The following is a 12,829-nucleotide window of genomic DNA, read 5'->3' on the forward strand; positions in this document are numbered from 1 at the left end:
GCTGCAGGTCAGCCTCTACCCATCCCTTGAAAGAGCAGCTATATATTTCTCTTCCAGCACTATAGACTGGTCCGTAGGAGGCCCTTCCACCTGGAGCCTAAACCAACCATTAGATGGGGAGGCAAAGCCTAACGCACAGGGTCTGTGCACCAGCTGCCTCCTTGGCAGCACTTACTGCTGTTCCTCTAGTCTGGTGTCCAAAATGCTGCTGTAATTACTGACTCAGATGGCAGCAGTAGATCATCAGTCAGCTCAAGGAGAACACGATCAGAAAATCATATAGACAAAGACTGAGCTAAAAAATTACTGTGACCAACTAGGAAGGCTGGTTCTGCTCTTCTGTACACAGCTATAAATCAGGGTTAGTAAGGCAGTGGAGAAAGCAAAACAGGATGGGCGAGAGAAGAAAGCTCTGCCTTTTGCCCTCAAGGGATAGGTTTTATTTTCCTGGAAGAGAAGCCAGGGAGAAAAAGCACAGAAAACAGCCTGGGAGCCAGCCTCTGGCTGTAAGGGCAAATGTTATAGCAGGGTTTGCATCTTGGGCTGAACTCCCGTTTGCTCTGCAGCAGGGTGTCCATACAGCATACTTCTCCAGCGCATCCTGCCTCATGCTAGCTTTCAGCTCAGCAGGAAAAGCCGGTGAGCAGTCACATTTGGGTTCCTGTACAGGATTTAAGATTTGGGGTTCAACCTGTTAATCTTGTTCAAGAGAGACTACTCTCCCAGCTGAGGCTGGAGGAGACACTGTGTCTCTGTTCCCAGGAAGTTTTGGCAGAAGCAGCTCCGCCAGTTGGGAAGATGCAGACACAAACTGGCTCTATCAAAAGCAGGGGTTGCTGAGGTGGTCCCTACCATTTCCCTGCCTGTGCACGGATCACATCTCCCTGCCTTGCTGAGGTGTCCCACAATGTTCCTGGTATCACAGATGCAAGGTTACAACTGGTCTAACAGGCAAGCTTTTTTCAGCTTGGTTCAGCCTTAATTTGTCTGGGCTTTTTTCTTCCCATTTCTGCTATTTGAATTGGGTTCTAAAATGAGTAAGGCATAAACATAGAGTTTAATGTTTCCCTGTTAAATTCAAGTTTAAAGGCTTCTACCTATTTCAGTACAAGCAGCTGCTCACACAAAGTTCGGTTCCCTCCCTCAATTTAGTTTCATTCACAAATTCCACGTTTACATGTGACGGGAAGCAGGCTGACCCCAGTATGCCACACACCTCACCTCACCGCCCTTCCCTTTGGCAAGGCCTGCACAGCTCTAACCCCCTTCCACCCCCCTTTCTCCAGGGGGTGCAGTCCCTGACCCACTCCCTTCCCAGACACCTTTGGGCATCAGCCACTTCTGGGGTTTGTGCTTATTTTCCTCCCTCCCTCAAGTGTGGCATTGTGGTGGGCAGCCTGTGGCAGGGTGTGCTTGGGCATCACGTGCTGTAGGAGAGATGGGTTTTTCTAGGCACATGGCAGGGAGTTCCCAAAAGGCAGCCCTGGGCACCACAGGAGGCTGGGTACCAGTTGCAGCAGTGAAGTCAGGCAGCTTTGAAGCCCTGTAGCACAAACCCTCTGTACATGCTTTTATGGCACGGGATTTATTGCGCTTTTATTGGGCATTTACTGAAATAAGTGAAGAGGCGTAAAGTTCACAGTAAAAAAAGAAATGCCTTTCATAGCAAATTTCACAATTCTTATTATTGTCTGATAGCAGCAGTTCTGTGTAAATTCCTAAACAAATAGATCATATCACTGATTTTAACCTTGGCCAGTCTTTAAAGCAAGGTGCGTGCTACTTTTATATCAAGTCACAACACAATATGAAAGACAGCTCTCCAGCCTCCTGACTTTTCTGGAGAAAGTAATTTAGATAGAAAAATGCAGGTTAAGAGCTAATGAATAAAACTGATTAAAAGTGCGCAAACCAAAGTGACACAGAGAAGCCTACTAAAATGAGCCCACAGCTGTAAGATGAAGGCATGGTTAAATGCGAATATGGTCATTCTAAAGCATGGCTTGGGGTAGAGGGAAAATTATCCAGGAAAGAACCCCGTGCAACCTACTACACAGCAATGATGTAAGTTTAAGGTAAGGTCAGGGGCCAGTTCCTGCTTTCTTTTTTCATACAAATAGTCCCTTTGACTTCATTACTAATGACAGATTCTATGATTAAGACCAATCTGAAGACTAAAATAGGCAATATTTAGCCGTAATCGCTGCTCTGTATGGCTACAGCCAGTTCTGTGTGTGCTGAACTGAAACCAGAGCAGTCACACGGCATTGCTTCCCCATTTTACTCTCATTGAGACCAAGAAGCGAGGAGGAGGTCTGGCACCAGAACAGCATCAGCAGTTGTTAGGGCAAGTGACTGGGTTTCACCCTCTGCTCTAACACGTTTTCTGTGCAACATCAGTTTGCTCAGCTAAAAGCAGAAATAGCAACACTTTCCAGCTGCATGGCAGCACTTTGGGTTTCAGCTGGCTGTCCCCAGGGAGCCACTGACCCCTGGAAAGAGGGCTCTGCAGTGGTCCACCATGTCAACTGTAATGCTCCACCATGTCCACTGAGGAGTAAAAGAGAAAGTGGGCTTTTGCCAGGCATTAGAAGTGAGCTGTCACAGCTCTTCCCCGGTCTCCTTTTATTTGCAGCACATACATTGCTCCTGTTCTTGCCTGGAGCAAAGCTAGCTGAAAGAAGCAGCAGAGGCATCTCCCTTGAAAAAATATCACTGTGTTCAAACCCTTGCCCTGGTGCCGCCTCCTCCTCCCAGCCACTGAGCTCAGCTGATGTCAGTCATCAGCTGCATCTCCTGGCCGTAGCCACCATCTGTCATGGCAGGAAGGAAGCTGATGTGCAGAGGCTTTGGCAGCTCAGTGCACACTAGGCACGTTGAGCAATGGCTTTTGCCAAGAGCTGGTCAATAGGTGCTGCACGACTGGACTCAGTGGGTGCCCGACCACTACCAGGGCCACATACAGCTGGGTGAGGCAGCCACTGAACATCCCCATTGGTGTTGGGAAAGGGTCTTTTCGCTGACATCCATGGACACCATGGCTCTGAGAGTATCTCCTACCCTTGGTTCACAAGCCCAGCCCCAGGCTGGGGCCAGGACACAGTTCATTTCACCCAACCCTCAGCCAAGTTTCCAGACTTTTCTGCACCTCAGTGGCAACATCTGCCCTTTGATGTTTATTTGGGAACATTTCTGAAAGAGCTGTCGCTTCCCCGAACCTTTGGGGTCCACACGGACTAGGCAGCCTGGGAGGGTTGGAAGGAGACAAATGTCATGAGATATCTCAGGCAAAGCAAATGAAACTGTGCTGTACAATTTAAGAAAAATATTTAAATTTTCATGAGAAACTTGAAAGCAAAAGCTGGAAATTAAAAACTATTGTTTGTACAACTGCCTTCTATTGATCAAATTATAGAAAACAGCCACGAGTGAGGGCTGTGGGGAAACCAAACACACGCTCAACACACCATCCATCTCCATTCCCCAAACATAATTATAACAATATAGGAGACATGAAAAGACAGTGCAACACTACATGCTGGTAATAAAAAGCTGGAAATATTTATGGGTATGAAGGGAAGCTTTTGAGCAGAGGCAATGCACCTATCTTCTTGGGAAACGGAGAAATGCTCAAGAAATAAAAGCTTTAAAAAAGTTCACTGAAAACAGAAGAATACTATTTTTCTTTCTTTAAGGAGAAAAAACAGCCGTTATACTATGTATGACTGAACACTGCAGGGCTTGCAACTGCCCAGTTTTCCTACTGCCTGTGGTACCCAAATTGTCTTATAATTAAAAGCTACTGTAAAACAGACCACAAAAATCAATCCTGCACTACGTCAGTAACAAAATTATTGGTAGAAAAGGGTCTTATTGAGTTTATTTAGGTCCTGTTGTTGTCATTAAGGGATGGATCCTGCTACTTAAAGTCAGTAAAGAAGGCAGAGCACTGTTACACAGTTTTTATGTATACATATGTAGGATTTAAAAGCAAACAGTCATAATTTAGTAGTTTAAATTTCTTTTACATGATGAGGATTTATTTTTTCCTTCTACTGATAAGGGGAAAAACCTTATTAATGAGGCCTCAGTGGTAGTTACACTGCTGCTGCTGCACTGTAAGAGATGTACACATTTTTTTCCCAGGGAGGGTTTAACTGCTTTGTAGATCCATAAAGATATTTCACAGAGAAAGCTTTATTCAATTGGAGCTCTTAAACCTCCTTTGTGAAATGTTGTGGTATTTTGTGAGATATGTGGCCTTTGCTATGCACGTGATGCTGGTAGGTTTCTAGGCATGCAAGTTCAAGAGCCTTATTTTCCAGATATTTTTTTCAATCAATTAAGCTTGTTGGTAAGACTGCATGCACTTCAGAAAGGAAAAAAAAGAAAAATAACGACTAACTCTCTCTGCCACCTGCAGAAGTAGCTGCATTTGCTGCTGGTGTCTTTGCAGAGTGGCTTGCATACTGTTTTCATGGCTCGCAGGTTCACAGCTCTGGAATGTTTCTGGTGGGTTTTTCCTCCTTTGTTAGAAACATTCTTGTGATGCGGGGGATTCCTATCAAAACTATCATCACCCTCGCAATGCGAGTCATTCCCCTGCCTTTGAACATAGACAGCTGCTGAGCTACAGAAAACTGCATTCTGCATCTACAGAATTCCTCACTGACCTTTTTTCCCCCCCTTAATGTTGCATTTTTACGTGCTTGTACACCAAGCTCCTATGGGGGAGTGAACAAAAGGCCTTTTAAAGGCAATCTTTCAGAATGCTCCAATTGTGCCCTTAATTGTATCAAAGTACACGTGGGCTCAGCTCTATGCAGACATAGTTTTAGCTGTAGGTTGATTTAAGCAAGCCACACATTTTATACCAAAGCAATGCATAAAAGCAGGCACAAGAAAAGAAAGCTTTAATTTAGTCACATTACTCCTGTAAGTAATAATGCATAGCAAGCAATAATCGGATGCGAGAAGTTTAGAGCAGATGTTCCCTTTACTTTGATTCTTGAGGCAGTGCAGTAGCAATTTCTTCCTTTGTAACAGACATAAATGATTCAGTGTTAATAAAAAAAAGTGTCAGGCATGGAGTTCTTCCAGTGAATAGCTGAGGAATAAAATGCACACTGTGAAATGTAGGGCTGAACAAGAGCTTCCAAGTATTCCTCCTCCCTGCACTGAGTGATTTGAAAGAGATCTGGGTTTTATCTTTGGATTTACAGTAGTGGATATAAAGCACTATTTCAGCTAGACACCATTAATTTTTCTTTTTTCTTCACTCAGAAAGAATTCAGTTGCTTTCCAAAGAGGTGGGGAACTGCAGACCACCTGCCTTAGGGTCTCTTACTTGGCTGTTCCCAGGAAAAGGCTTGCTCCAGCCCTGGGGCAACACCACCACCAGCAGCTGCATCGGTCCGATACAGGGAAAAGGCGAAAGAGGTTCCACGATGCCTGATGATATCTTGGCTACAATGGTGACAACTTCCAGTCCACCATGACAGGACCTTTCTGTGGGAAGGTTGGGGCAAAGACAGTAGCACCTGGAGGAGAAGATGACTGTAGAAAATAGGCTCCCTCCCTGCCAGCATCAGCAGCTCCAAGCACACTTTGGAGGTCACATAGGAAGTAAGTGGAGAAAGTCCCAGGCTGCCCCATATCGCAGCACTGGGGCACCCATCTGAACCTTCACACAAGCAGAGCCTAGAAATGTTCTGCCACGGAAACCCCAGAAAACTCCCAGCCGCAGAAAACACCCAGGCAATAGCTGAGGGGACAAATGGTGGCCTAGAGAGGCAGGGGTTTGGGATACACAGCTGCAGGGGCCCAAAAAGCTGGACAAACAACCTCTCAGTGCTCACATGCCAAGAGCTTCCTGCCATTTGCTCTCACTCCCGTCCCCCACCTGCAGCAGAGACGATATTTTTCTCCTAATACACTGCAGCATTATGCGGGAAGATAGGAGGACTTATTCCAGAGATGTTTTGCCTCAGCTACTGCCCAGGGAGCAGCTCTGGGGTGAAAGAGACACAAGTTCCCCAAAATTCACATTTCCCAAAACACAAACTGCAAAGGAAAAGCCTTTGCTGGAATAGCTGGCCCCTCCTGGTTTCTTCTCATCAGCTGCCTCCCTACCCACCGAGAATCTCTTCCAGCTCAGCACAGCACCACAGGGACCCATGAGAAGCGGGAAGCAAGAACAAGTGAAAAAAGAAATAATGGGACTAATGCACGAAATGGAGATGGTGAGATGCAGGGATATCATTCCCTGCTTCTAGGGCTGGAGTTAGGTAAGCATAGCTGCTTTTTGGTAGCTGTTCCTTAAGGAAGGGCTTAGGAATTACACCCAGAAAACAGAAATTGAAATCTGACACAGAGTTGGATGGACCACACATTTAAAGCCAGGCCCCCCAATTAATGCAACAGCGGGCAACATGAGGTAGCTGCTTTATGTCACATTAATTTTATCTGGCCTATACCCAGTGGGCCTTGGCACTCAACTGTTCTACATGTTCTTGACAGGATGTGCTCGTGATGTGCAGACCTCCTCCTCGAGCTTCCTGGTGTTTTTCAAGGACTTCATCCACATGTTTTCTTTGATCATTTTACTCATATCAGAGCGCAATGTAGTTTCATGCAAGGTCAGCATGACTCCATGGAAGACACAGAGCTACAGTGGTTATGGATGCTAGTGGCTGCAACACTCAACTTCACATGATGCTACCAAAATTAGCTGTGCATTTATCTGCAATCGTATTAAGTACGGTGGCATCAATTAATGTCTACCAAGTTGTGGATCATCTGGCCCGAGAGGTGGAAGAGATGCAGAGATGAGACTCAAGACCAACATGTTCCCATTGTGCCACAGAGCAGAGCAGGCTGATGTGCAGCTGCTCCCCTTCTGCCTTCCAACAGCCTTAATGTCTGATTCTTACTTTTTTTGAAAAACATTATGCTGATGAACACAGGAAGTTTGGATTGCTGAGATAATTTAACAAACTAAGGTATGTCATACTCATTTCTTGAGACAGGCATAAGAGAGCCAACATTATGATTCCCTGTTTAGATGCCCCCTTTCCTCAATGCATTTAACCCACCCTCCCCAACACAGAGTTAAAGAGACTGGGATTTAACTTCTCTTTCAGTGTTTGTAAGGCACCAGGATTAGTTCCCATTTTATCCCCTCTCACCCCATGCCCTCATCAGCCAGGGTCAGCAGACCACAACAGAGGCAGAGCTGCAGAGGGTTCCTGTGCTCACACCCGTGAGCCAGCAGAAGGGGTGCAGTCCCCAAAACACCCCTGGCCACAGCCCCGCCAGCACAGCTGTGCCCTGCACTGCCACCCCAGTGATGGGGAGGGTGCCCCTTCTTCCACAGCTGGAGGCTTTTGCTCTATGCAAGGGGCTCTGTCAGTGAAAAAGGTAAGCAGCCCACCCCTTCCCCCTCCCTTTCGACTGGAGGAAGGGGCCCTGGGGTGCACAGCTGGCCTCCCAGTGCCACAGCAGGGTGGCCAAGGTCAGGTTCTGCTGCTAACAGGGAAACGCAGAGGGGAGCAATGCTACGGCACACGCTGGGCACACCGGCGTCACTTGGCCCCGAGTGACGCCACACAGCCCTGCTGTGCCCAGGGCCCCCAGCGTTACCAGCTGGCAGTTTATGAGGGCTGACCGGTTCCTCAGCTGCCTGGCTCACTCCTCAGTGTTGGTAAAAATTGAATATTTGTGGAATAAGCACCCAAACTGGCACCACAAAAGGGATACTGAGCACAGGGTTGCCTCCCAGCTTTGTGGGAAACATACGCTTTCCTCCCTGAGGTTGCAGGTTGTCCCCCTCAGCTCAGACAGACTTCCACCCACCTCACCAGCAGCCCTGCCGGAGGGCACCCACCACCCCAGAGGTGCTGCAAGACCCCTTCCTCCCTCTGGACACACTGCCCTAAGGAGGGCAGAGCTCTTGGTGAGGAGCCCCGCAGACATACCCAGGCTGTATTCGCTAGGCAAGAACATGCGCGGCCAAGATATGCCCCACCACATGCGCCCCTTCCCTCCCCTGACACGCCGGAAGGATTACGGGGCCGGTGCAGGGAACTTCTTGTCCTGCCAGGGCATGAACCTTCCTCTCCCGGTCTCCAGGAGGCACAAAGCAGCTCCGAGCAGTTGCAAGCAGACGGCTTTGTACAGATTTCCCGCAAACATCACTGCTTTTATTTAAAGCAGAAAACACAGGATGTTACAGATGAGTGGAAAAATGTGAACTGCCCCACTGCCTGCGGAGCCCCTCAGACTGAAGAATGCTTTTCTGGAAGTCAGAGGGTCTCCAGACAGGATTAGGAAAGCACATAGTGTCTGCTCTAGCTTTTTATTTTTGCCCTGCTTGGCTGCAGCTACACATCCCTGCACCCCGCGCACAAACACCCTCCCAGCCAGGGTCCCGTACCTTCCCTCCCACTTACAGCTTCCCATAGCCCTTTTGTATTTGACTCCTGGAAGGCCTTTTTCAAACTCCTTTTGTCAGTTCCATCTCTTTGAAACACTGGAAAGCTACCAGCGAGAAGCCTGGCTCCAGCTCCCTGCCGCCGGTGCTGGCAGCAGTGTGCCCAGTCCTCTGCCAGGCTCTGCCCCTCCACAGGCAGCCCCAGCCTGGCAGGAGCCCCAGCCCCAGCCCCCTCTGCCCCCCTCAGCCTCACACAGACAAGTTGTACCATTCAGGAGCTCAACAGCTTGCACAGCGACTGCTTTATGGCACCCACCAAGTATCAGTTCCCAAAACCGTGACAACCTGTTACAGAGATCCCTTACACAGCTTTGGGGAGGAATCATTAAAAGGATTTTATTTTATTCCTGTTTTGATGCTTATGCAAGACAAAGGCTGCCACAAGTAGATTGTTCTTTTCCCCCTGATGTTAGCTTATTCTTTTTATTCTTCAAGCTAAACAGCTACCAGCCAACCTAACACAACAATCAAGATAAACTGGAGACATCTCAAATAGTTCCAGAAAGCTAACACTTACAACTTATTTAACAGCCCATGGGTCCGCAGGTGCCTTTACTGGTGCTCCTTACCTTGTGATTGCTGGAGAGCTAGAAAGCAGCAGAATACCACAGAATAAGGCACAAACCACATCAAGTCTGTAAAGCCAAGTTACCCTTAATGGCACTATGCTTAATTTATACCCATTGAAACACCTGGCCCAGAGTGCCTTTTAATTGATTGCAATTAGGAACTGTTGATTGGCTTGCCCCTAGTGTCAGTGACCACAATTATATGATCTGGTGAAAAGAGAGGCAGTCGCTATTTTTTAACTACAATTCCATTTTTTGAGCATAGTAAAATAGCTAAGCAGTGTATTGAATGACAAAGTGTTACTCATACGCTTAAGCACCTGGGTCCTTGATCTTGTGCTTTATAAAGTACTCTGAGCTGTGCTGTAATTGCCTATAAATATGCTGCTGATCATGCTTAAAGGGACACTGTCAAGGTTGGCAGGCCTACAGTTTGACTTAGTAAAATGACATCTTAACATAGTTTTATTCTCAGTGTTCCTAAATTACCAACTGGTGGTTTTTATCATGCTTCTTTTTATCAGTCCAGTTCCTAGAATTAATGAGGTTATGGGAGAATGTTCACTTTTAAAGCAATGGCCCAGGCATAGAAGTAGTATTATAGAGGCTAATGTTCCCATCCTGAACATGCAAGTAAAAGCACTTCACTGTAAAACCTATTTTTCCTGATGTGAATGGGCATGACCTCTACTGCCCTTATGATTTGCAATAAAGTCACCCCTTGCTGAAGCAACGTCTTATGAAAGAAATCTTCAAGAAAGAGCTGAGGGGATCAGGTCTGGGCAAGTCTGCAGCTGCACAAAGTACCCATTTTCCATGATGTCTGTCAGTCTAGTCTTGTGTCCTAGTGGAGCTGAAGGGGAGTGGATGCAAGAAGAGTGAGTCAGGGAATAGAGTTACAAAGCTGGTGAGGAGCCTGCAGCTTCCTCTCATCCTCAGCAGTGCTGCCAGGATGCAGAGGAGTGATGTGATGGGAAGATCGAAGGGATGAGAGCCCTTTCCTGCACCGTCCCTTCTGTGAGCAGCTCTGTGGCTGGAGCCCAACGGCGAGGGAACTGAGGCCAGCTATTGAGGAGTTTTTTGATCTCAAGCAAAGAGCAGTAGTGGGCTTTCTCTTAAGGACAGAATACAAATAGCTGAGGAGTGAAAGGTGGCTGGGGATTTTTCCTTTTATGAAGGGCTTGGTTTGTTTCTGAGCTGAATAACGCAGCTCCCTCCCAGCAGCAGTCTCTAGCACACTCTGTACTCGCGGGAAACCTGCAGTGCCACAGAACCAAACCCATAGGTGCCAGTAAATGAAGAAGTATGGCTCATTGGTGCCAGGGACAATGCAGGACAGGGGTCTGCTGAGGGGAAATGGGGAGAAACTGTGAAGGCTGTGCTGATAGTGCCAGGGTGGCTGTGTAGAAAGGCATTTTTGGAAGAGAAGATGTAGCCTTAGTCCCCCTGCAGTATCCTGTTAGACTCATTGCTGCATGGTTTGAAGACAAAGCTCTTGAACTTCCCAAGACAGGGGCCTGCAGCCAGGTTTCACCTTCCCTTCTGCCCAGGAGGTGAAAGATTTACAGACACCTTAGATGTGAGGCAGCATATTGGATGTGTCATCCATCACGGGGGTGTGTTAGTCACAGGAATAGACACTGTCTAAACTCTAGAGGCTTGAGGGAAGCCCTGGCAATGTGTAAAAGAAAAGAAAGGTCTCCAGAGCCTGGGAAAAAGGCACACCTTCAGCAGCCATGCCTCAACCAGGGGCTGGTGAGCATTCGTGGCTGGTGACATCCTTTGATGTTGCAGTTCCTCAAAGAGGCAGGAAGAGTAAAAATTTTCCTCTTAACTTTTTTTTTCAATTACAGGAAAGAGAAGGAAGTAAAAGATACAAAAAAATCTTCAGGCTGAAGAGCCCAGAGAACAGAAAAAGGCAAGTCTAATGTCAGTCCAACGACAGATTCAGCTTAGAGTTTCAGCAGGTGGGAAGGTGCTGGCCACGCTTCCAATATGCACCCAAGAGAACAGGGCAGCATAGGGGCTGTGTCTCTCACAGAGGCAAGCCTTGTAGGGTGTGAACATGGATGTGGCTAAGCACTTGGAAAAAGTCTCATGTGTCTAACACCAAAGAGTGCATTTTGAGCTCTAGCAGTTACAGAGAAACACTTGGAAGTACAGCTTGCTTATATTTTAAGAGCTTCCAGAAACCAGAATAAAAGCCAAATGAACCTAAAGTCAGTACTTTTAAAAATCTCATGGTTTTTATCTCATATTTCCTGATTTGTTTTGAGCTGACTTGGTATTTTTAAATGGTTGTCCTTGAGAATTGTAAAACTCGTTTTATTTTTTGTAGGTTTATTCCATAGAAATGCTTAAAAAGCAATAAAGTCAATCTCAATAGCCTTGCTTAAATCCATAATTATATCAATTCCGTGGTGTGAGTATGCAGGGAGAAGCTAATTGAGTAGGAAATTGTAAGGGATTCCTGTAACAATAGTTACATTGTACAATATATACTATAATAATAACAGAAAAGCCACAGCAACCTTGCAGTTAGAAAAAAAACCCAGTGCCCTTTAAAAATATGTGTATATTCTGTGTTTACCCAGATTAACAGTGTCATTAGGGACAAATACATTATTTACATGATATCTTCCATCTGATTTATTGAAGTTTTTTCTGGGCTTCTTTTTTTCAAAACCGTGGCTATGCCTGATGTTTACCATGAGGAACCCAAGTTCCATGAAAAGGTAAACACCTGGAAGCTGAGATCAGGAGTGTGTATGAAACATGAATTCATTTAATGACAGTGCCTTATAATGGACCATATAAATTTTCCTGCTGCAATTGGTATATACATTCAACAGTTTTATTGTATGTCAGTGCACATTATTCAGCACAGCTGCTAGAGAGGCACTGCTGAACTGGTGTTTCTCTTCCATGACAAACACCTATTAAGCAGTCAGCATAAACTCTTCTTGTTACAGCCTCTGACATCACCCTCAGGGCAAGCGGACACAGAACAGCAATTGCTGAATCGCGTATGAAAATTATAGTTTTATTGTCTATACAAGTGAAGGTTTAACTCCGATTCCTGCTCGAGTCAGCTCTGTTATAAAGGAGTGATTCTTTCAGGGAACAAACAAGCACAGTACACCATTGTAATCAAAGGAACAGGCACTATTTATGTATTGGAAAGCCTTGTTCACAATAGCGCTAACACTCTAATGCTCCAGAAGCCACTATTTTAGCAGCTGTAGAGAAAAAAAGCGTGACTAACAAGATGCCATAGAATGTCAGATACAGTTTTTTTAGAACACATGGAATCATCCCATTTGATACAACTCAGTTTAATATGCATGACTGATAAGTAGGGATCATGTATTTAATGTTTATATAAGCAGTTTCTCCACCATGACGTTCAAAGGCTTCCAGTGTCTCTTCGATCAGGTCTCCAATGTTTTCACACTTCTGCTGGCCGTAGTCTATTCCATCGCCTGAATTAACTGGTTAATAAAACAGAGAGAAACAAGAATTATATTAATTTTACTGTTATGCTTTGAAATGATATTGCAGTATATTGCAGTTGCTGGTCAGTCACTGTGCCTCTATTAGAAACTTCACTCTGTTGCACTAAACGGAGCTGAATTTGAAAACAGGATGGTTTTGGTATCTCTTTAAGGCGCTGCTCAGGCTCCGATTTCATATGCCTTCAAAATTTATGTACTCGTTAACTTCAGTAGCTAAGCAAAAATCCAAATAATAATAAAGAAAACATTCTTTT

At 45.9% G+C, this 12,829-nt stretch overlaps 1 protein-coding gene across 3 annotated transcripts in view; it reads right to left on the reverse strand.

Moving 5' to 3' along the window:
* Positions 1-12,210: 12,210 nt before the first annotated feature.
* The window catches only part of PACRG (parkin coregulated), a 250,324-nt gene continuing 249,705 nt past the window's right edge, over positions 12,211-12,829 (reverse strand). For all 3 annotated transcript variants that reach the window (XM_040598958.1, XM_040598956.1, XM_040598957.1), the window contains one exon: positions 12,211-12,551. In XM_040598958.1, coding sequence (XP_040454892.1) covers positions 12,391-12,551 — 161 coding nt within the window. In that variant the 3' untranslated portion in view covers positions 12,211-12,390. The remainder of the gene's footprint in view (positions 12,552-12,829) is intronic.

The sequence above is a fragment of the Falco naumanni genome, chromosome 6, assembly GCF_017639655.2.
Source record: "Falco naumanni isolate bFalNau1 chromosome 6, bFalNau1.pat, whole genome shotgun sequence".
Taxonomy (NCBI): Eukaryota; Metazoa; Chordata; class Aves; order Falconiformes; family Falconidae; genus Falco; species Falco naumanni.